The following is a 22,608-nucleotide window of genomic DNA, read 5'->3' as shown; positions in this document are numbered from 1 at the left end:
GCAACGTGGCGACGCAGAGCCTCTCCCACTTACGGCAGCGATTACATGTAGAGTACCTAGGCTTCTGCAGCCTTACAGGGGCATCCTCTTGGCAGTGACAAACACAACACTCAAAGGGGTAGCACGGGGTCCAGGCCTCGTCCCATTATGGCACTGAGAAGCGAGATCGCCAAAAATTTGGCAGGGGAGTTCCAGTTTCCGGGAGCTTCAGCTTCCGGTAGAGCGGTCCAAAAGGCACCACCGACATGTTGGTTGGGCGTTGTGGCGCCAGATCTGTCCAACGTGCAACGGCCAACCTTGTCCCTAGAGTGGTGTTCAAGGCTCTCTAACCATGCAAACTGCAGCATCTTGTCACTAGTTTGTCACAGCGTTTCCATTTTAGGCGCTGAGAGGCCGATACTGGAAGCCTCAAGCCACAGCGTACTGCCGAGTTATGATAAGACCACATCCAGAACCACGGTTGACAAGGCGCCTATCAATGGAACCATGTTGCCTCGATCTTTCGTGCTCAGCAATCGAGAATGGTCATCTCGGACCCCTGCCTCGCCACGGATTGCCTCTTCACGGGGGTTCTAGCCGCAAGGATCTCACTCGGATCTCCATCCAGCAAGCGCTTCTTTCAATAGTTTCGTTTGGGCCTGTTTAGAGTGGCCGTCACTGCTTCGTATCAAGCTCAGCTCTCGGCGTCCTCTCGCCAACAGCCTTGCCGCGTGTTCGAGGCTTCAATAGTTTGCGGTGATATCAGATTCTTCAAAGATTGTGCAGTAATCATCGAGTCGAGACTGAAGATGGATCCATGGGAGCTGGCTCTTGGAGGCATCCGCGTGCTATCTCGTGTCCATATAACCGGGGGTTTAATCTCTGGTACTCTGAGCTCATCCTCATCACAACAAGCCGATCCATCCTGACAATCCTCGTTGGCCTCTTGTCTTCACTTCTGCCAAAATGAGCACTCCGATTCAAGAGCCCGCTCTGAAGGGCCAGGAGCATCTCATGGATACCCCCAAGAGGTTCGACCAAGACACCTTGGCCGCCCTCCAGGAGGTTCGAGGATCGTCGTCAGGTTCCACCACCCCTGACCAAACAAGGCCTTCCAGCCTCTCCTTTCCTCCCCGGCCGTACATGCCCAGCCGATCTCCTTCTGAGTTCAAGTCTCGCTCACGGCCGGCATCAATTGCTGCCTCACGGCACTCCTTCATGGGTGACTATGATGCTCAAGATCCCGCCATGGTAAGACTCAACTAGTTTTGAATTTTGCAACCGTGACTGATCTCTTCAGATTGCCAAGTATGTCTCTCGACGGGCAACTCTCCTTGGATGGTTCGACGAACCCATTGAGACATCCGTCGTCAATGGACTCTCCCTCACCGGCGTTGCTGTCAAGAACGAGGGGAGTTACGTCTTCCAGCCCGCCGATGTCGATCCCCTTCTCGCGTCGGTCGTGTCCAAGCTCGACGCTGAGGCAGTCATGTCCATCTCCTCGGAGATGTTGATCAGCATCATCGACTCCATCCCCCCTACCCAGAGATCGCTCGTCTCTGATGCAACCGGCGCCCGCATCCCTGTCGTGCCTACGCTTGAGGATGTGACCCCTGAGATGTGCCACTACTCACGTGCCTGCATTGCTCTCCAGGAGCGTGTTGTCATTGTATGGTCACACGACCCAAAGGCCATCATCAACGTGACCAACCACGTGCAGCGGGAAATTCTCGACATGGTAAGTGCCGGTACATGCTCAATTGCCGTACCGGAGACTAACCCTACCCAGGCCCAAACCACTCTCGAGGAAGACCCCACCAACGGACGGACCCCTTCGAGCTTCACCCAACGCTCCTCCAGCACTGCACCTGTCCCTACTCCTGCCCTTGTTCGTGGCGGCCTCGATGAGAAGAATGAGGTCTTCCAGCGTGCCGTCGCCCTCGAGGAGAACGAGGATGAGAACGGGGACGTCGAGGGTGCACCCATCCGGCCCAAGCTCAAGATGCATGCCTTCAAGATCAGCTTGGCCATCATGTTGGTCATCATCACTCAGTCTTTGGGTATCACCAAGGTGCGTCGGCTGTCTTATCACACTAGAAATTCCGTGCTAACATCTGAAAGTTGCTGAACGAGTACTACTGGGACGGCCGCATAGCCCGTTTCGGCCTCGTCGCTACCATTCCTCCCCTAACCCTCTTCTCCCTCTTCTTCTTCATCGTTCTCGTCACCAGTCTGTTCCAGCTCTTCCTCCCGGTCAGCAACTGCCTGAAGAACTCGCGCTTCCACTCCGCCATCAAGCCCAACCCCAAGCGGCACCGCGACTATGAGCTGCCTCACATCACAATTCAGATGCCTGTCTACAAGGAAGGTCTGAAGGGTGTGATTGTCCCCACAATGATCAGTGTCATGGCTGCCATCGAGTACTACGAGCAGCAGGGTGGTACTGCCTCTGTCTTCATCAATGACGACGGCATGCAACTCATCCAGCCTGATCTCGCTGAGGCGCGCAAGGCCTACTACCGCGAGAACGGCATCGGCTACACTGCCCGTCTACCCAACTGCAAAGCCCCCAAGAAGAAGGGCGGCCTTCTGTCCTGGTTCCGCAAGTCCGAAAAGCCAGTCGGAGATGACGCTGAAAAAGAGTGGTCGCAGATGTCGCCCCAGGAACGCTCCAACAAGATCGGCTTCCTGCGCAAGGGCAAGTTCAAGAAGGCTAGTAACATGAACTACGGTCTTTCCTTTTCCAACCGCGTTGAGGATGAGATGGTCCGTTTGACTCAAATCGAGTGCGAACAACGCGGATGCACCGAGGCAGACTTGACTGTCGACGACGATGACTTGCTGTACCAACAGGCCTTGGCCAACATGCTGGCCGAGGATGATGGACGTACTTGTAAGCAACAGCTCACCTGGTCTGATACTTTTACTGACTACTGCAGGGGCTGAGGGCAACATCCGTATCGGCGAGCTCATCTTGATCATCGACTGTGACACCCGAGTTCCCGTTGATTCTCTCTACTACGGCGCCTTGGAGATGCACGAGAGCCCCGAGGTCGCCATCCTCCAGCACGGATCCGGCGTTATGCAGGTAGTCCACAACACTTTTGAGAACGGCAGTAAGTACCATGTCTTCTCTAACACTTCATCCGCTAATGTGTCCAGTCACCTACTTCACCAACGTCGTCTACACAGCCATCAAGTACGGTGTCGGCTCTGGCGATGTTTCTCCCTTCGTGGGTCACAATGCCTTCCTCCGCTGGAAAGCCATGCAGAGCATTGCCTTTGTTGATACTGATGGTCAGACTAAGTGGTGGTCCGACTCTCACGTGTCAGAGGACTTCGATATCAGCCTTCGTGTTCAAATGGCAGGCATGATTGTTCGCCTTGCCACATACCATAACGGCGGCTTCAAGGAAGGCGTCTCTCTCACGCTGTATGATGAGTTGACCCGCTGGGAGAAGTACGCCTATGGCTGCAACGAGCTTGTCTTTCACCCGTTGTAAGTGACGCAACACCATTAAAGTGTGACACAGTGCTGACTTGATAGCTACCAATGGTTCTACAAGGGCCCTGTGACTAGACTGTTTCTTCGCTTCCTCTGGAGCAACATGCCCATCACAAGCAAGATCACGATTACTGCCTACATCTTCACCTGTAAGTATAATCCACCATGCTCAACAAGAGCGATACTAACATCATTAGACTACGCCATTGCCTCTGGTCTCGCCCTGACAACTGCCAACTACATCATCATTGGACTTTTCCCTGATGAGCTCGACCACCTGTACATGCCTTCTTGGGGCATCTGGCTGTCCCTCGTCGTCGTCTTCAACGGCCTCGGTTCCCTAGCCTTCAGCATGGTCCGTCATCAGTTGAAAGAGGAAGTCTTCTGGCGTGCTCTCCTCCAGGCCATCAAGTGGCTTCCCTTCCTCATCATCTACTTCGGTGGCATCAGCCTGAACTGCGCCAAGGCTCTCACCTGCCACGCCTTCAGCATTAACATCGAGTGGGCTTCCACCGCCAAGGAGCCCGGACCTAGCGGTTTCTTCATTGGTCTCGACAAGATGATTGAGAGTTTCAAGTACACCTGGCTTATTTGCATTGCCCTGGCGGCTATGATGATTTACTTTGCTGTGGGTGCACCTTGGGGATACACCATCACTCCTGGGCCTCATTCTACTGCCATGGTTGCTATTGTGCCTCTGGCTATTCAGATCTCGAGCGCTTTCTTCTTGCCTCTCACACTTGGCTTGAACTGATGACGGAAAGGGAAGTGGTAAATAGAATGTACCGGAGGCACATAATACAAAAGAGCTAGACTTAGATTAATAGACTTAATATCGTCCTGGGTCCGCATGCTTCCCTGCGAGATCAACTTGATGCACCATCTCTGGCGGACTCCCTCATTGCAGTTGCGCGATCCAAGACGGAAGTCAACTATTACCGCGATGCCTTACAGACTAAGCAGCCTTCAATCTTGAACTGGGTAGGTACAGATTATAGCTCTTACATGAAGATCTTTGGCGCCAGTGGTGTTTGTACCATTTGTGAAGAATGATAGCGGTCGGGGGGGCTGCAACGACAAGGGTTACCACTGCGATGATGGCTTCGGCATTCATTGCCAATGTTCGAGTATCTTTGCGCTCAGGAGGGGAGGTAGGGAGGGATGTGGGCGTAGGGATGGAAACCGAAGTGCAAGAAACGAGTCAAGCTCGCGCCGTGCCGTTTACTTGCTGAAGTTGACGGCATGGACAACAATGCCATACCGTAGTGGATGTCAAGTTAGTTGATATATGGACATTATACCCATAGCGGTACGTGGATTTGGGCGAGACAAGAAGGGAATACGTACCCAGAGGCTCAACTCCTTGTCGGTCTACCGATTTAAGGACGGACGAATAGCATATGCAGGAGGGGGTAAAGCATCATGGTACTTGTGGGTACCGATTTAAGGGTGGACGAATAGGGAGGGAGTAAAACATCATGTCAGCCGGGCGTGAGGGTACGTAGTACGCCCATTGTACACCCACCCTCACTCAGGTTTTAGGATAGGCCAATAGACGACTGCATGAGTAAATCCGCCCCCAGGATCGTGACCAGCCAGCGGATGTGAGGCAGCCGGGCCTCATTGATACGTACTGCCTGCGTCCCTGCATAACTAGGAGCCGAACCCGTCGAGAAATCTCCCAATAATCACATCCTTGTATTTTTTGCATCAGAAACACCCGCTTTGTTGATTTTAGTTCCTTTGTCATCACTATGACCCTTCACTATGGCAACCCACAAAACAACTGATTCCACACCTCCCTCGAGGAAGGTATCTGATATCCCAGAATCCAACGTGGAGGCCGTGTCCAGCCCCAAGACTCAGGACGATGGTTTACTCCAGACAATCTATTCTCCTCCTGTTTCCCCCATGTCCGGATTCTTTGGTCCTTCACAGGATGGTGCCGACTTCAATTTGCCGTGGGATATAGATCCCAACCAACCCTCGCTATTTCAGTATCATTTGGGGATAGATCTCACTACCGCCGAACCAACGCAGCCTCAGCCAACTTAAGAGTGGTTATCAATGAATCCATCAATCGACCCTACGCAGCTTCAGCTCGTCCACCAAGGGGATAAAGGATAATCACAAATCCGATACCTTGACCTTGATTGCTCAACGTAAGACGAGCCCACCTCCTTTCAGGCTCTTCAAACTAATTTTCTAACACGATAAATTCGACCAGGTCTATCCTCCCCGTCACCTCCCACCCAGCCATACCTTCATCTTGGCACGCCACCACCACTTCCAATGGATTTTGAGTGGCCAAGTTCCCTACCCTGGCAGATATTCAAAAACAAATTCCAGACTTGCAAGTTGAATTCCAACAGTATGCTATAGGTAGCTAATATTATTTGTTGTAGTGGCCGGCGAGTTTGAGCAGTTTGACTTTACCCACGGAATTCTCGCAATTGTTTTCGCCCAGACCAAGAGCGATACATTTGCACAACTCCGGGGCCTCAATTCGCGCTCTTTCATCTCCAGATTGGCAACAGACATCGCCATGGTAATGCCAGACGGGAACAGAGAAGACCTCCTATATACAATTCAAGACATGCAACACAACCGCACAACGGGGTCCGCATTCCATTGTCTCAAGATGATCATCTACCACCTCTCCAACAACCTTCTTGAATTCGATACCTACGAGACATGTTCAATGTTTGTTGATGGCCTTCCTCGGATAAATCTCAAGGATCTTCGCGACAACTAAGCAACCATCAAGGCATTCGTGGAGAAGTTATTCCAGCAGGCCATCTGTTGGGCATGGGAAGAGACCGAAACCCAAGAACAGAGTCTAGCGTTTATCAAGTGGCTCCTCAGTTCAGGTCAAGACCCCAATCTCGCATTTTGGATACCGTACTTGGATGAGGTCATGACCCCTCTCCGAGCGGCGGCAGCAATGGGCCTCCCCGAGCTGGTTACGCTGCTTCTCACGTCTGGTGCAAATGACAAATACGTCGATCACCTTGGTACATCAGCCGCTGTACTTGCGATGGAGTCTACAGTCTCTGATGACATTAAGTTGCGCATTGTGGACGCTCTATTCAAGGGTGGCAGCCTAGCCAACTGGGAAACGGTCCTTCACGCAGCGATTCAACAAGGCAACATGAACTTGGTAAAAGATGTCTTGGGCCGGGGTCCTGATGTCACCAAAGCTTTCACAGGCAACATCTTTCCGGTCTTTAAGATGAATGCACTGAGCTTCGCTGTTACGGTCGGTAAGGATTTTGTCAAGGTGATCTTGGATCATGCGCGAGCTCAGGGTAATTTGAACACCCATTTGATTACGCCAGACGTTTTCATTGCCGCTGCCGTCAAAGGGGATGCCAAAACTGTCCGTCAGCTCCATCAAATCTACCCTATTGGTTCTCGTGAAAACCAGCACCGCGTCACTCCTTTGCGAGCAGCAGTATCAGCCGGTCAACGGAGTACATGCCAAGTGCTTCTTGAGCTCTACGGCGGATTGTCACCTGTTCTCCTCTTCCTCGCAGTCTACAACGGCCATGAAGATTTACTACGCTTCCTACTTCAGAAAGGGGTCGACGTGAATGCAACCATCGATTGGACTAACTGCGGAGAGTGTGCCCGCGTAAGCAAAGGCGCTATAAATCCATTCAGAGCTGGACGATCCCCCACAGCTCTCCGCCTAATGAAATCTGTATGGGGTTTCCGATCGCAGTCATGTTCAAATTGCATTGCAATGTTGATCGAAGGAGGCGCCCACTTGGATGGGTATATTTGTTTGCAAAGCAATGGCTTGGAAAGCCACTCCTCGCCGTGCTGGCTCGTGGCGGGGGCCCAGACGAACAGGGCCCTTCGGGAAAGAGTGCACTCCAAGCTGCGTTGACGGACGACCGTGAAGGCCACGGCTTGAATTTTAATCCAAGGCGGTTTGAGGTTGTGCAAGTTCTTTTGAAATCTGGGGCGAAGCTCTCCGGGGGAGAGGTTGTTCGGGCGATTCGACATGTGGACGTGGAGTCATTCACGCTCCTTACGAGCTCTAGACAGAGCTTTCAGGACACTGACGATTTTGGAACGTCTGCTCTCGAAGCAGCAATTTGTTCCAGAGATCCGAATGTGCTTAAGCAAGTGCGCCATCATATACCGGCCATTACGATCCAAGATCACTATGCGCGGCGGTTCGAGAACAACACCCGGACCTTATCGACTCTCTTCTCACCAACCATCCCAGACTAGCGGCTTACAACGTCTTAGAAGGTACGGCTATTAGTCTAGCTGCCATGCTCAGAGACGTCAATCTTTTGCGAAAACTTCTTGATCGTTTCTATACCATTTAGGAACCTAGCTCTATATTTTTACCTCCTTTAGCAGATTTTCAGAGATACAACGACCTCTTTTAGCGCCGCTCTCTATCTTCTTCACCGGAACTATGCAAGACAAGTCCCCTTTCCTTCGCGGCCTTCTGCACAGATCCTCAAGGATTCCACATGCTTCTAGACCAAGGGTATCATACCGATCTCTTCACTTAGACGGTCATCGCCCATAAAGAAAACCTCACGTATCTAGAGTTACTAATCGAACATAAACAGCGGCTTAATAGCCTCTCTCTATCAGCTCCTATCAACAAACCACCATTATACATCGCTATTAAGAGAAAAAACAGCCAAATAATCCAGTCCCTACTAGAGGCTAAAGCGAACATAAATCAATACGACTACACTCTCGAGCATAGTCGCTCCCCACTTCAGCTAGCTATGGAATTAAGTAACTTAGACCTCATAAGTTCCCTCAAGAAAAGAGGAGCAAACATCAATGCGCCGCCATCATATAATAGAGGGGCTACCACTCTACAACTTACTGCCATAAAAGGATACATTAGATTAGCACGTCTCTTACTTAATTAGGGTGCCCGGGTCAATGCTCGAGAGGCCAAGCAGAACAGAAGAACAGCACTAGAGAGAGCGGCCAAACACGCGAGGCTTGATATACTAGAACTCTTAATTAACCACAAGGCTCTCACCCCCGGAAATAAGCGCTATCAAGTCATCCAAGCAGTAAAGCTTACAACAAGAGAGAGTCATCACGCTGTCGCGGAGCAATTAAGACAGAGCTACAAGTGGACAGAGGAGGACGAGGATCTATTTGTGAACGGAGACTTCCTCAGTTTGGAGGAAGACTATGAGGATGATTGTTGTTGTGATGGGATTGGGTGTATCTATGAGTTTGTCTGAGAGTGAAGAGACATGTGGTACTGGCTCTGACATGGAAGATTGAACTTGGAACGGGGAGCTTTCTTTTTTGGTTCAGGTCACTTTGTTTAAATCTACTCACTCTAAACTAATGAGCCAGAAGCGCCAGATCAAGCCATTCGTCTTCATACCCACCTCAATCTGACTTGAGGTCGCTGCCCACCAACCAATCAGCCATCTGCCTCCTCTAGTTAGGTCGTCTTCGCGCACATGCGTAGGTAGCGGGGTGACCAGAAAGAATAATCATAACCACTCGGATAGCAGAGAGCCTCCTTGATGGCCAGTTTAAAGATCAGCCAACATTTGCAGCGACACAGCCTTGTTACCATAGCTAAAGTAGCTACTATATAACGAAGTGCAAGTGGGTGTGTGCTATATACTTCGTGATGTGTTCTGGGACCGAGGGTTCTAGGTTTCGGTCCAGGGTAGGACCGATGCTTTTGTTATTGGGTCCCAGGACCGAGAGGAACGAAGTTCGGTCCCTTTGGTAGCGACCCATACCTGCACCGGGGCCGGTCCCCTGCTTAGTCAGAACATTCTGCCGTGTTTCTCCGCCTGGCCCATGTCATGGCCGTGACACTTAGTCCCTGCTAATACTAAGGCTAGGAGCAGCGATGTCCACCCATACGTCGTCCTCCCCCTATTATCCCTCCACCCATACGAGGGCCGCCCGTCCGTAGACCTCCTATACCTATATATCCTCCGCCTATGCCTATTTAACCTCTATGATAATAGTGGTAAACCATAGTGACTAGATAAGGGCCTACTATGACGGCGCGGGGCTATCTCTATAGAATAAGGAGATATATTATAAATATTAAAGTAGTTTTTAGTATTTATTTTATATAGTTAATTAAGAGTTACTTATTAGGATTAGATAGAAGTATATCTTTATAGTTATTCTAGTAGAATATCCCTTTGAAGAGGTCTAGTTGTTTAAAGATATATTTTAGAATTAATTAGCAGTTATAAGAAATAAGAAAGAATAAAAAGGGAGGAATCATAGATTATATATAGTTTTAAGATATTATGCTTCATTTATAATAAGTAGGATAAATAATATTAAACTAGAATAAACTGGCTTTAGAAAGCGTTTAATAATAACGCTATATAATCACACAACGCCGATATCCCTTAACCGCATCCTCCAGACTCAGCTTTGTCTAGATAGAAATAGAGTTATGGCTGGCGTTAGATGCAAACTTTGTCTCAGCGCCGAGGTTCAGCTCACGCTCATCACGCGCTGTAACGTCACAGAGCCGGTAGCTCCGATCATTAAGGCTGCCAAGGGACATCCACAACGGCTCAGCTCTGGCTTGGCACACCACTATGACGACGATCCCAAACCTGGACGGACGTTCCGTATTGTTGCTATTCATGAGGGGTTAGTCCTTATAAGACACAGGCCCATCGGCGCTCTCCTCGCAAGTTAACTTATCCGCGAAGCAGACAACCCCTAGGTCATCGCTCGAACCTCCCAGCCAGATTCTATATTCTCCATCGACCTCGGGGATAACCCAGTCCTGCGTCTCAGCATCCCAAACACTCACGTCCTTCCTCGTCAGCACAACCTCCAACTTTTCGCTCTCCCCCGGTGCAAGCTCTCTCGTCTTCTCAAAGTCACGTAGCTGAATGACAGGCGTATCATACGAAATTCCATTCGGGAATTGGACATAGGCCTGCAGTGATGCCTTGCCAGCAAAGTCTGCACCCTCATTGGTGACGACGACGGAGAGGCGGTATGCTTCATCCCAGAGAGCAGGGTTGCCGCCTTCAGCGCCGCCTGAACGGGGAGATGCAGTCTTTTGCACGTTCGTGTAGCCGTCGGGGTAGTTGAACTTGGTTGTCGTGGCTCTCTCGGCTGCCTTTTTGGCGTCTGACTCGGAAAGCCAAGAGTAGAGGTAGCGCCAGACAGTTTTGAAACTACTTGGCTTAATAGCTTCTCGGTAGTCGGGGATATCCTGTGAGTAGTCCAACATCTTTCCTTTTGCCGGACGGGTTGGCGGGTACTTGGATAGTTGAGTGACCTTTTCAATGGTGGCTTTGGTGTATGAGAAGCTGGTGTAGCTGAGACCATGGCCAAAGGCATAACGAGGACGAGTCTTCTCCTTGTTAAGCCAACGGTAGTCGATGTATAGACCCTCCGAGTAAGTATCCTGCGGTGGGTCCCTGAAGCCAGAGTCGATCAGTTTCACGACGCTTGCTGGCATGTCGTCTTCGGCATAAGTGATGCTATATGGCAAGTGTCCACTCGGGGAGACATGTCCAAACAGAACGTTGGTAAGAGACTTTCCTGCTTCCTGGCCTGGCAGATGTGCAATAAGAACCGACTTGACGGATGGGAGATCGATCCATTCCTCAAGAACCAGGGGACCAACGGTGTGTGCCACGACGATAACGTTCTTGTACTTGGCTGCTGCAGCCTTGACAAGGTCGTTTCCGCCGTGCCATGGATTCAGACGCGACGCATCCCGGTCGCCATGGTTTCCTTCAACCTCGTATTGGTTCTCGCCGGAATCAGATGTAATGAAGACGACCGCGACATCCTTGTCGGTAGGATTTGGGACCGACGGGAACTTGTCAGTGTTATAAAAGGTGACATCCTTGGCTTCCTCCTTGATTGCACCAATGGGGTCGTCGAGATACATGTAATCGACGGTGCCGGATCCCCAACCTTGGCCCAATGTGCCCTTGTTGCAGCTGCGGTCGACACAGGCGTTCGGGCCATCGGGGTTAACCTGAGCTCCGGTGCCAAAGATCTTCAATGGGCTGTTGATAGAGAGAGGCAGCAGCTTATGCTCGTTCTTGAGAAGGGTGATGGCGTCTTGGGCAATCTCCCTTGCGATCACGTCATGGTCTTCCTGGACCTGGACATATCGATTGACCACTCCGCTGGGGGAGTTCGGCCAAGCTCCAGGATACAGCGGACCAACAGCAGTCTTTGTGTTGGTATCAAAGTTGACTTTTGGAAAACCGTCGTCTTGTCCAAACTGATACCAGGCTGCGACGATGCGAGTCGCCATGTCGTTGAGTCTGCTCATAGGAACTGAACCATTGAGGGTCGCCCGGGTGAGCTCGTACATCCACAAGGAGTTCCCAAGCAGTGGAATTATGGGATCACCGGGCATGCTCATGTCCATGCCTGCGAGGGCTGAGTGGACGCCGGTGATTTGGGACAGCCAGTCGGTCATGACGAAGCCTTGAAAGCCCAGTTCGTCTTTTAGAAGGGCATTGATCAGGTACGAGTGCTCGCTGGACATGGTGCCGTTGACCTTGAAGTTGGTTTGTGAGCCACGCATGAACCAGTTCTCAAGATGGAGCAACTTACTCGATTGTATGCCGTCATTGCAGCTCCGACCCCCGCGCGGACAGCCTCAGCAAAAGGCCAAAGATAAACTTCATGAAGTGTTCGATCATCTGAGACTTTGCATCAGTACTTGTGTCAGCAATAATAGGATGTCAACATACCAATGTTTGCTGAGTATGCCGGAGAAACGAAATCGGTCGTCTGCCGACGATACATCTCCTGCTCGTTCCCGATGAGGTGCTTGATAGTAGCAATTACACCTTGTCCTTGGACACCTTTGATCGTCTCACGGGCACCGATAGCCTGCAGCGCGGGATCTGCTCCAAAACCTTCCCAGTTCCGACCACCTTTCGGCTTCCGGCCGATAGGGCCGACTGAGGGACCTAGCCAGATGTTGACGCCTTTCCCGCGAGCCTCCTTCCCGATGGCGGCACCACGCTCGTACAGCAACTTCTTGTCAAAAGTTGCACCAGCAGTTATCCCGTCAGGGAATACGGTTACGTTGTCAGTAAGGCGGATGCCGTTGGCGGCATCGTTGAGACAGAGTTGAGGAAACCCAACTCGATCAGCAGAACCTGTGTTTCCATTGCAGGGTCTTGCCCAGTCAGTATGGGGTCTTTCAACTTGTAAATGTTCAAACGTACCCTGCATTCTGGTTAACTGGAGTATCGGGCCACTTCAAGGAGAGGGTTCATACCCATGAACAAGCCACTTCCGGCGGTGATGTTTGTCTTCTCAGCCAGGGTCATTGAGTCGACGAGCTTCTTGGCCTTGTCGTAGCTCTTTGCCCACTCACCTACCCAGCCGCCGAAGGGGGCAGGATAATACGGAGTGACATAGTATCCATCCGCTGTTGCAGCTCTTTTCTGTGTGGGAGTTGCCGACCCTACTTCCGTCAGATAGAGCAAGCCGCAAATCAGGCTTCGGATCCCCATAGTTGGTTCTTCTATCGCCAGCGCACCGTAATTCAAGGCGACCAGTCTTCTCACCAAGGGAGATGCCAGAGATGAAAGCGCCGGGCCACTCGGTCTAGCGACATTCGGTTGTAGTTATATGGCTAACTATACGTGGGGGCCGATCGGCGGTGTAAGTGATCTCTGTCTCGGCTCGAGAACTATTTGGGAAGTCGTCCCGGTAGTCATGTGTCCGTGAGTGCGGATCAGTATCTCCTTTGAGTGGGCCCGAGGTATGGTCACGCGATGAGCTTGAGAGAGGGTGGTCGCGTGGATAGGAAGCACACGTTCTGGAGAAACAAAGTCAATAGCAAGGGTAACATCCATCTCAGAGGGGGAGTATAGGCCGATTACGTATAGCCCTTTTTGGAGCGTTGGCGCTGTGTGCAGCAGTAAAGAGGTCCCGCAAGGAGAAATTTGGGAGGGGTAGCTGAGTCTTGGCCCGACCGGATAATATGAGCTGATCAAGGTTTAGAGAGGAGTGGTCGGGATAATAATACGCCCAACGGGACTCGTCTAGATCGTAACTGATTTCGTCGACTATTATCAAATGTCAGGAATCGTTCTACGACACAGCCGAGGTTAGGAGAGAAGCCAAGACGTTCCTTGAACGCGGAGTCTTTATTGCCGTCACTAGTCACCTGTGCTCTCTTTCCTTCCAGAGACCTGTACAGGTCTCCTTTCCTTCCACCTTTGTGACTAATTACTTTGCCCTTGCCCGCTTATCGGCGTGACTGCCTAACCCTGACCCGAATTACACGTCTGATATTGCTCTATATGGCCACAGCTTTATCCAAAGTTAAACATCACGTCTCTTCCCGAAGCAATATTGTTTCCCTGGGAAAACCGTCCCATCGCCGCTCTGGGTGGGGTGTTCGATCGTGTTATGTCCTTGAATAACGGTTCGATTCTTGAAATTTCCGTCAGAACTATTTCACTGCGAGTTAATAGTATGGGTTCATTAATCTTCTCTTAACCTTACCTCTCGATTTGACTGTTCCGGTAGATCTTGAATGCTTGCTTGCGGCACGTCCCGTGTGTTTCCTCCCCTTATCATCGCAACCCACATCCATAACTCGCTTGACACAGATTGAAAGCCTGCGTCGTTTTTTGACTCAAACTTTGTCATCGTAACGTGATTTTGGCGAATCCCGATTGAGTTATAGGCGGGTAATATTGCTGAGTGCATCGGAACGATCTGAAGGCTATTATTCCACTTCATTGAACTGTAATCAGGTGATGACTTACAGGCCTGATATTGCGATAACCCAATTCTTCATAGAAGCAGGTGATATTGAGGTCGCGGTTATTCTGGTCCTTCCACACTCGTAGCATCGTGTGGAAGTCGCCCTGTATCCTCGCCAGAACCTCTGACTCGGGCCTAAGAACGTCGACAATGTTAGAGTTAAAGTCTTGAAGGACTACCTTGAATCCTTTGAGTAGGTCAGCCCATCTTGCTAGGTCAGCACCAAGGTGTGGTGTGCCCAAAAAGGCAATGCCGATGGTAGATTTAGAGATATCTTGGAGATGTAGTTGGGCGCTGTTTTTAGAGTGAAGTAAGCCCTTTTGTCGGTGGTCAATCATTAGCTGTAGTTCCAAATGTCTAGTATATACTCACGTCCTCAACTACGAGGCCACTGAGACTATGAGCCACAAAGATAATAGGCCGACCCATCTATCGCAAATCAGCACTGCTAGAGCAGCTAGGGTGTGGGCGTTCTATACCATTTGAAAACCATCCCCTAAGTTGCCCTATCAATTCTAGACTCTGAGTGGAACGATTGGCGGTGTGCTTAACTTGCAACACCTGGGGAGGACCTGAAACGCCGCATTGATAGCTGGCCACGGAGAAATCAGCAATTCAAAAGCAACACATGGGGAGAAACTATCCCGTGATTTGGTCTCTACACTTTCTCCCATTTTTATTTTCCCATCCAAGCCAGAAAAATTGGATGAGGGTTTGATGGAACCATGCATTTACTTTGGCTGCGAAAAGGATGGGGTATTTGCATTATCACTTACACAAAGGGCCCGTTCTCGCTTCCATCAGATGTATTACCCATGGTTCATCTGCTTCTATTAAATACAAGATGTGAGCTTCTGCAGATCATACACTCCTGGCCAACAGTTCATGAACCAACAACATGGTGTGTGCTCTGAAACGGCATCCCGGAGTTGTTTCATGTCCCTGCTCTATAAAACAGTGCCTCATCTGATCAACCTCTCCACTCGAATCATATTAACAACGCCAATGTCCCAGTTAGACTTTGGCGTTTCAAATCCGTCGGCACCCAGGACCGGAATCCCTTGTCTCTATCCCACATTTCAGGCCAGAGTATCATTCCCCTATTTGGTGCACGATATAGATAGACACGGGGATCAACTCGTGTCTATGCCACATTTTAACAGTAATTAGTCCTCTTCTTGGCAGTGCTTTCACCAAGAAGCTCTTGTGGCGCTGGTATGAGCTGGTCAGGTCATATTCACCAACATAGTTGAAAATGATGCCTAGTCAGCTCAGCCGCTATGCTCAGCCACCACCCCCGCTCCGTGTTTTGCAGAGCAGAGCAGAGCAGCTCTCCCCAGTTTTCACATCGTCGTCCTCTCTTGTCTTGACCTGAGGACAGTAACTTAACTGCCTACCGATGACTAGTTTCAAATGTCCGCGCTTGAGATCACTGCCAACCCTTCCAGAATTCGGTTTCCAAAGAGTCATTGTCCTGGTCCGACTCAATGAACTATACAAACCCTCACTCGTGCCATCATTGCGATGGCATCGTCATTTCACTCCCAGAAGATAATCCCGATTTATACGAAATCGTGGAGCCCAGCCAATCCCTCCTTTTGCCCCGAGTACTAAGATCGCTGCTAAGCAACAACGCCGTCCTCGAAGCGTTGGAGCGGACATTTCTTGTCGAGGTGGACGACATGCAGATCGCCTATGCCGTTTCTGATGGGTGCCTTTTTTACGAATTCGTGTCTTCTGGGTTGAAGAGGCTATGAAAACCCAGAAAGGCTGCCCAAGCGACATCATTGTCGAATAACGCCGAGGGGGCGCATGGCAGTGACACCCAGAGACCAGCTCGCTTCTGGGTCGGTATCAATCTCGATGATAATTCTGTCGAGATCAGTGCCTTCTACAATACCACGCGTGGTATTATTACAAGTGAGAGTTTGAGACACGATGTTCTCCACCATTGCGTTTTCGGCGTCTTCGCTGAAGGTCAGTATGTTTTCAATGAATCGCCCACTCTCCCGTCAAGACTCCAATAGTGTAGCGGCAGCTCTTAGCCAGATGCTAGATAGACACTTACATATATCAGAAGGGCCTGCAGCCGACAAGTTCGAGTCAGTCGCGAGCACAAATGTATCCTGCGAACCATCATTCGCCCAGGCACGCAATTAGCTACAAAATTATGTCCAAAATCACGTCGAATATTCTCACCTCACTACAAGAAGAAGCTTTACGCCAGCCAGGTTGATCAAGATTTCCACTCGTCAAGGAAGGAGGATACTTCAGTTAACAGAGCCGCATGGGGAACAAGTGCCATACGCAGCCCTGTCCTATTGCTGGGGAGGAGAGCAAATTGTTCAGACAACGATGCAAACCATTCTTCGTCATCGGACACGGATCAATTTCCAAGATCTACCCCAAACGATCAAGGACGCAGTGGTCGTAACAGAGAATCTCGGTCTCGGCTACCTCTGGGTTGATGCGCTCTGTATCATTCAGGACGACGAGAGTGACAAAGCCTGCGAAATTGACCTTATGGGGCACGTCTACGAGAATGCTCAAGTCACCATAGCAGCATCAAGGGCGGAAAGAGCCCAAGAGGGTTTCCTACAGGACCTTATACCATATGGATGCAACAAACAAGACTGGGTCTTCAAGATGCACTATCGTGATCTGGCAGGCCAAGTCAGTCCTGTGATCATCGCCCCAAAGCTTTTCCGACCGCCGGTAAACCATTTGTCGAAAAGAGCTTGGGCTTTTCAAGAACGACTGCTCTCACGTCGGATTCTCGAATATAGTGCCGCTTGTGTACATTGGACTTGTCAGTCGCACAACGATTGTGACAGACGAGGCGGAAAGTGCTCTGTTCAAGAGCTCAAGAGTAACACCCAGGTCTCTCGTGGTCTATTATATCTCAACGAAGCTGTCACTGTGGAGAGGTGGCATAAGCTCGTCGATGAGTTCTCGAGGCGGTCGCTTACCCTTTCCGGGGATCGCCTTCCAGCTATAGGAGGTATCGCCGAGCGGTTTGGCATCCAGCCAGAGGATCAGTACCTAGCTGGCATATGGCAATCACACCTACCATGGGGGCTCCTCTGGATGATTGACACATGGGTGAGAGGATCGCCCCAGCCCCAAGCTTCGGCCTATGTTGCCCCATCATGGTCCTGGGCATCCACAATGCGTCCTATTAATGGCCGTGTTTTTGGCGATTCTGGAGTTTCCCAGGTTGACATAGTCAGAGTCAACGTAGGAACTGCAGCAGAAGGAGCTAGGTACGGAAAGGTTATCTACGGCAGTCTTACGCTACGTGGATTCGTCACACCCGTCGATTGGAAACTGCCACAGGAAACGGAGAGATACGTTAACGGTACTATTTCCAGTATTCCTTCCATTAGCATCCACAGAGACGGTGCAGAAGCCAGCTTACTCGCAGGTGGCATGACCACAGTTCGCGACTACCTATTAGTTCTCGTCGCTAGCAGCGACATCAAGAAGGTGACGGGTTTGATATTGCGTCAGCATTCTGATCAAACATATTTTCGGACGGGAGTCTTTCAGGTACCCTACTATCCGGCAGATCAGGAAAAGTATCCAAACCTAGCCCGTAGTCTTTTGAACAGCAGCCTAGAGGAGGAGGTCACAACTGTATGAACAAGCTGCCCAGGCTCCCACGCTACACATCGAGGGTTACAAGTGTGGTAATTGTGGCGGAGATTAAGGCTCAGGGGACTCACAAGTTGGGATCGGGTGCTTGGAATTCGACGCGATGGCAGGTAACCAGAAGGAGACGAGACTGGAGAAGACGCCGCCGATGGGGGACTGTTAACTGTAAGCTATGTATCTACGAGAACCACACTAGTTTTTCCATCAAGTCATCTACCAATGCTTAACCTAATCTACTATTTTAAAACTAATTTAATGGACTACCTAGACGTAGCGCAAGAACTGGTCCAAGTCAGGGACTCACGCGCTCACGCCGATTTTACTCCCAGTTCTTATCAACTTGACAGGCTCGATAAGAGAAGCCTCTGAAGGCATATCTCGCTGCCAGGTGGCCATGGATAGTTCAGCGCAGGCATCTGAGAGCAGGAACAATAGAGAAGCTTTTTGAGTGATGAAAATTTTTATTCTGCCCTTAACAAGCCCCAAAAGTGGTATTCTTCCTAGGAGGTAATCACTTTTAGGAGGTCGGGGGCTCACGTGCTTGAGCGGACTTTGGTCCCCGTCCTCATTTACCCCGGAGCGGCGCCGGAGCAAGTGGGTCCATGGAGTTTGGACTCCGTTCCGGTGGGGTTCGGTCTCATCTCCGGACACGAACCGACTTGGCTTACATCCCCGGTCTCTCTGTTTAATACCATGATGCTGACCTTGGCCTCCAGCGCCTTGGCTCTAGACTCTGTTCCTACAGGGCGCATGAACCACTTGGGGTCCCCGTCATCGGATGTCGTTGTGTTCTTGACTTTTTTATCCTCCGAACAAACTCATGGGGTTTGGTCCCCGTTCACACCAACGTGTAGTTCTCCAGTCTCAAGATGAGTCCATCATATTCTCGAGACGTCGTGTCTGTCATTGACAGTCCACATTTTTTGGGGCTTGCTTTGGGATATAAAAGCATCACGGTACACCTCCAGTTCACCATGTTTCAGTACACATCACAATCCGCCTTCCCCCGTTCTTTATTCAGACACAATGGCACCTATCAGCACTCAAGCCTTCTCAGAAGAGGCGGTGCCTGTCTCCAAACAACCAAAGACTACTTCAGCCTCGCTCACTTCAGATAAATTCGAAATCTTTCGACGCCTGGTACCACTTGTTGCAGATGAGAACATCACTCATCTCAACGCTGGTTTCATGCCACCTTCAAATCTCGTCGTTCACGAAGCTATTGGTAACTTTTGCTCCGAGTGGCTACATAATCTTTCACCCAAGCCGTTTTGGAAGTCGGCTGTGGAGGATGCCCGGGCGTTGCTTGGACGATACATCTGCACCGATCCAAGGAACATCTCCTTTACCAGAGACACCACTGAAGCCATGGGCTACTTCATGCAAAGTCTTCGGTTGCAGCCGGGTGACAATGTGGTTATTCTAGACTGCGAACATCCCAACCAGGCTTACGGCTGGCTCTCGCTCCGGTCGCAAGGTATTGAAGTTCGACAAGTTCCGACAGATGCCGGCAACAATGACTTCTCAACTTTTGCAAACGCAGCCACCTTTGAGCCATATGTGGATGAACGAACTCGATGCATCGGTATCAGCTCCATTATGTTCCACAGCGGTCAGAGGAACGACGTAGCGGATATCTGCGCCAAGTACAGACCCAGAGGCATCCATGTCCTCGCCGATCTGACGCAACAAGTCGGTTTTGCCAATGTCGACGTGGAAGCCCTTGGTGTCACTGCTGCTGCATTTAGCCTTCACAAGGGACTCAACTGCCCCTTGGGCTTTGCGGCTCTCTATGTCTGCCAAGGTTTCATCGACGCCATGGATCCAGTGCCGCCGATTGTGGGCTACGGATCTCTTGAGTTCCCATCCGAGGACTTTTTGATCTCTGATGACCCGATCGCTTTCCATCCATCAGCCCGAAGATATGATCATGCCAATCTCAACCTCTTGGGAGCTACAGCAGCCAAGGCATCTCTCCAATTCTATCTCGACATGATGGGGCCAGGCGACGTAGAGGAACATCTTTATAGCCTCGGGGATGCTCTAAGGGAAAGGTGCGACACCATCGGCGTTGAACTTGCAGGCCCACCGAAGCGCGAACACCGCGCACCGCACTTGCACGTCCTCAAGTTATACGGGGATGAATGGGCAAGACATTTCAAGGCTCGTGGTGTTGCTGTGACTTGCTTCAGGTGGGGTGTTCGAGTTTCGTTTGGGTTCTATAGCAACTTGCGCGATGTGGAGAGATTGGTAGATGTTATCCAGGTTGGGTTGGAGCTGGGTCTTGGGAATGTGACGGAGTCTGATAACTCAGATTAGAGGAAAATGCAAGTCTTTTCTCCTGTTTCGTTGTTATAGATAATAGAAGGATCAATCATTAATTCACTATTTTATCTTGGTCACATATTCTCGGATAATGCTGTTTAATCGCCTTCCTCCTGCGACAGCAAAGGTCCGACATCGGGATGTCAGTTTCGTGATACGCGTACCTTAGATAAAGCTAAAGCCGAAGTTAGACTGAACTTTCGCTGATAATCTTATGCCTCTAATTCTAAGTAAAAGAACTTACGTCATCTCAAAATCCCCCTTCTCCGCACGTGATGGTCCAGGCACACTTATCTCCAAGGGGCTCAGTTCAACGAGTCTGTCGCCAGACAAGACCCACGACGAGGAAGTATTCATGGACGCTACACGAACAAATCTCATGAGAGAAAGGAAGAACCTCTCGTAAGTCACCTGCTTATTCACTAGAATGACTTGTAATATTTTGTAGTTGCAAGAGGTGTCAATATCGCAAGGTCCGACAATCAGGATCCCATCAGCCTCGCTCACTCGCTCACTCACTCCAAACAGCTAAAATGCTCGCGAACAGAGCCGTGCCAAAACTGCGCCAAGGCAAAACACAATTGCGAATACAGCCAGGTAGATCGCAAAAGACGCCCGGCCTCCCATGACTACGTCAAGAGCCTTGAAGATCGAGTCGCATGGCTCGAGTCCTTCATCACCCAAGTCCAAGTGGCATCACCAAGAGAGAGAGAAGCGCTACTGAGCACAGTCTCTTTTCGCAAACAATCACCAGTCAGCAGCTTCACCGCAACAGAAGCAGCCTCCTCATCAGATATAAGCACCCATGTACAAGCCGATCTCCAGCCAGGTCTCGACGGCTCCCTCATCTACCACGGTGCAACAAGTATCTACCGCGCGCAAACAGTCAACCAAGCCCAACTCGCCGTAAAAGACGCAACAACCCAACCGCCCCTCTACACAGGTTCCGAATCCAATTTCGCACATGTCCTCGAACACTTTGGGATCAACATAGAAGACGAGGTCATTGCGAAGGCACTCATGCAGTTCTTCAAGTGGCAGTACCCTCAGTTCATGTTTATTTACCGTGAGGGTTTTTTACAAGATCACTTTGGAGATCGTGTCAATTGCAAATATTGGTCTTCGGCGTTGCTGCTTTCTATTTGTGCTTTAGGGACTTTGATGTCGCCTGATGAGGAGGATCGGAGGTCAAGTGAGCAGTTTTACACGGCGGCGGAGAGTATTCTCATGGTTACTGGCCTTACGAGGCCGTCTATTGTTACGGTTCAGGCGTTTCTCTGCCTTGCTTTTTATGAGATTGGCAGAGGCAATCTCTCCAAAGGCTGGGGATTCTCTGGTAAGCAGTCGCATGGTGTCACAGTTCACTGCCATCTCATACTTATCCCACGCAGGCATCGCCTTTCGTATCGCCCAAGATATGGGTTTCCAGAAAGACCCAAAGAACTGGATCTCTTACGACGCTTCTTTAACCACCGACGAAGATGTCGAGATTCGTAGGCGAATCTACTGGGGATGTTACATCTCGGACAAGCTCATCAGTCTCATCCTCGGGCGGCCAGTCTTTCTCTACTACGACGACGCAGAAGTCGAGCCGATGGAACAGCAGCCGTAAGATTAGACCTTCCTCTGCTTGGGTTCTCCCATACTGACTACGGTCTAGCGATTATCCAGAGCTGAGACCATGGCGCTCAGTCGGCTTCTCAGGCACCGACAGCGAATTGACCAAAATCGGATCCATGGTTCCATACTACCGCGAACAGATCCATCTCTCAAGGGTAATCGAGCGTATGCTATGCACTTTATTCTCTCCTCGATCCAACATGGATGGTATGAGTCGTAGAGCTTGTCTGGATACACTCAACATCGAGCTATGTCGCTGGAAGGCAGCGTTGCCTGGTCGCGCAGAGTGGAATAAATGGGAACCCATCGATACGCCACTCATTCCCAGTGTCGCTATGCTTCAGTCAGTTCCCCTCTCCTTGCGGTCAATCAGGTCGCTTACAAGTCCCAGTCTGCTCTTCCACAGCGCCCGTATAGCTCTCAACTTTGACCAAGCCCTCTCATCACTACCCACAGCAGCAGACCAAGCCTCTCGCGAATACTGCCTCTCCTCAGCAGAGGATATCGCATCAATACTTCGACGATATCGACATCAGTATGGCCTTCGCCATGCCCCGTTAATCCTTGTCTACGGAGTCGTCCAAGCCAGTCGGGCGATGAACACCCTGGGAGTTCCCGCAGAAGCCCAGCCGTTGATGCAGGCTCTTGGAGAGTGCGCCGTTACTTGGAACTTGGCGGAACAGGCCAAGGAATTGATGGTACAGAAGGCTGCTGGCTTGGGATTGGAAGGAATTATGAGGGTAGCGGATATTTGACACGTTTAC

At 50.5% G+C, this 22,608-nt stretch overlaps 6 protein-coding genes and 1 pseudogene across 7 annotated transcripts, besides 1 other annotated feature; 5 read left to right on the top strand and 2 right to left on the bottom strand.

The window, feature by feature from the left end:
• Positions 1–945: 945 nt before the first annotated feature.
• NCS54_00344700 (Glyco-trans-2-like domain-containing protein) lies at positions 946–4,238 on the top strand (the record flags this gene model as incomplete). The annotated part of the gene is made up of 8 exons (XM_053149020.1): positions 946–1,230; positions 1,280–1,717; positions 1,769–2,050; positions 2,101–2,872; positions 2,919–3,095; positions 3,142–3,478; positions 3,527–3,633; positions 3,682–4,238. The coding sequence occupies 8 exons, from the start codon at positions 946–948 to the stop codon at positions 4,236–4,238; spliced, it is 2,955 nt and encodes a 984-aa protein (XP_053004995.1).
• A 1,887-nt stretch (positions 4,239–6,125) lies between these two features.
• Positions 6,126–7,179, top strand: NCS54_00344600 (Hypothetical protein; the record flags this gene model as incomplete). Its single annotated transcript, XM_053149019.1, has 3 exons — positions 6,126–6,180; positions 6,241–7,118; positions 7,168–7,179. 3 exons carry the CDS (start codon positions 6,126–6,128, stop codon positions 7,177–7,179), a joined length of 945 nt encoding a protein of 314 aa, XP_053004994.1.
• Positions 7,180–10,124: 2,945 nt separating this feature from the next.
• On the bottom strand, positions 10,125–12,981 carry NCS54_00344500 (Beta-glucosidase; the record flags this gene model as incomplete). The annotated part of the gene is made up of 5 exons (XM_053149018.1): positions 10,125–12,011; positions 12,068–12,156; positions 12,208–12,641; positions 12,691–12,706; positions 12,744–12,981. 5 exons carry the CDS (start codon positions 12,979–12,981, stop codon positions 10,125–10,127), a joined length of 2,664 nt encoding a protein of 887 aa, XP_053004993.1.
• A 1,178-nt stretch (positions 12,982–14,159) lies between these two features.
• Positions 14,160–14,586, bottom strand: NCS54_00344400 (annotated as a pseudogene). Its single transcript has 2 exons — positions 14,248–14,586; positions 14,160–14,204 (listed from the first exon to the last, which is right to left on the bottom strand).
• Positions 14,160–14,586: a sequence feature.
• A 2,014-nt stretch (positions 14,587–16,600) lies between these two features.
• Positions 16,601–17,887, top strand: NCS54_00344300 (HET domain-containing protein; the record flags this gene model as incomplete). Its single annotated transcript, XM_053149017.1, has 1 exon — positions 16,601–17,887. The coding sequence occupies one exon, from the start codon at positions 16,601–16,603 to the stop codon at positions 17,885–17,887; it is 1,287 nt and encodes a 428-aa protein (XP_053004992.1).
• A 1,038-nt stretch (positions 17,888–18,925) lies between these two features.
• On the top strand, positions 18,926–20,218 carry NCS54_00344200 (Aminotran-5 domain-containing protein; the record flags this gene model as incomplete). Its single annotated transcript, XM_053149016.1, has 1 exon — positions 18,926–20,218. One exon carries the CDS (start codon positions 18,926–18,928, stop codon positions 20,216–20,218), a length of 1,293 nt encoding a protein of 430 aa, XP_053004991.1.
• A 220-nt stretch (positions 20,219–20,438) lies between these two features.
• NCS54_00344100 (Zn(2)-C6 fungal-type domain-containing protein) lies at positions 20,439–22,599 on the top strand (the record flags this gene model as incomplete). Its single annotated transcript, XM_053149015.1, has 6 exons — positions 20,439–20,626; positions 20,673–20,697; positions 20,753–21,560; positions 21,616–21,832; positions 21,885–22,187; positions 22,236–22,599. The coding sequence occupies 6 exons, from the start codon at positions 20,439–20,441 to the stop codon at positions 22,597–22,599; spliced, it is 1,905 nt and encodes a 634-aa protein (XP_053004990.1).
• Positions 22,600–22,608: the final 9 nt, after the last annotated feature.

This window comes from Fusarium falciforme, chromosome 3 (genome assembly GCF_026873545.1).
Source record: "Fusarium falciforme chromosome 3, complete sequence".
Taxonomy (NCBI): Eukaryota; Fungi; Ascomycota; class Sordariomycetes; order Hypocreales; family Nectriaceae; genus Fusarium; species Fusarium falciforme.
The sequence above is the reverse complement of the archived record's forward strand: the minus strand, read 5'-3'. Positions and strand labels throughout refer to the sequence as shown.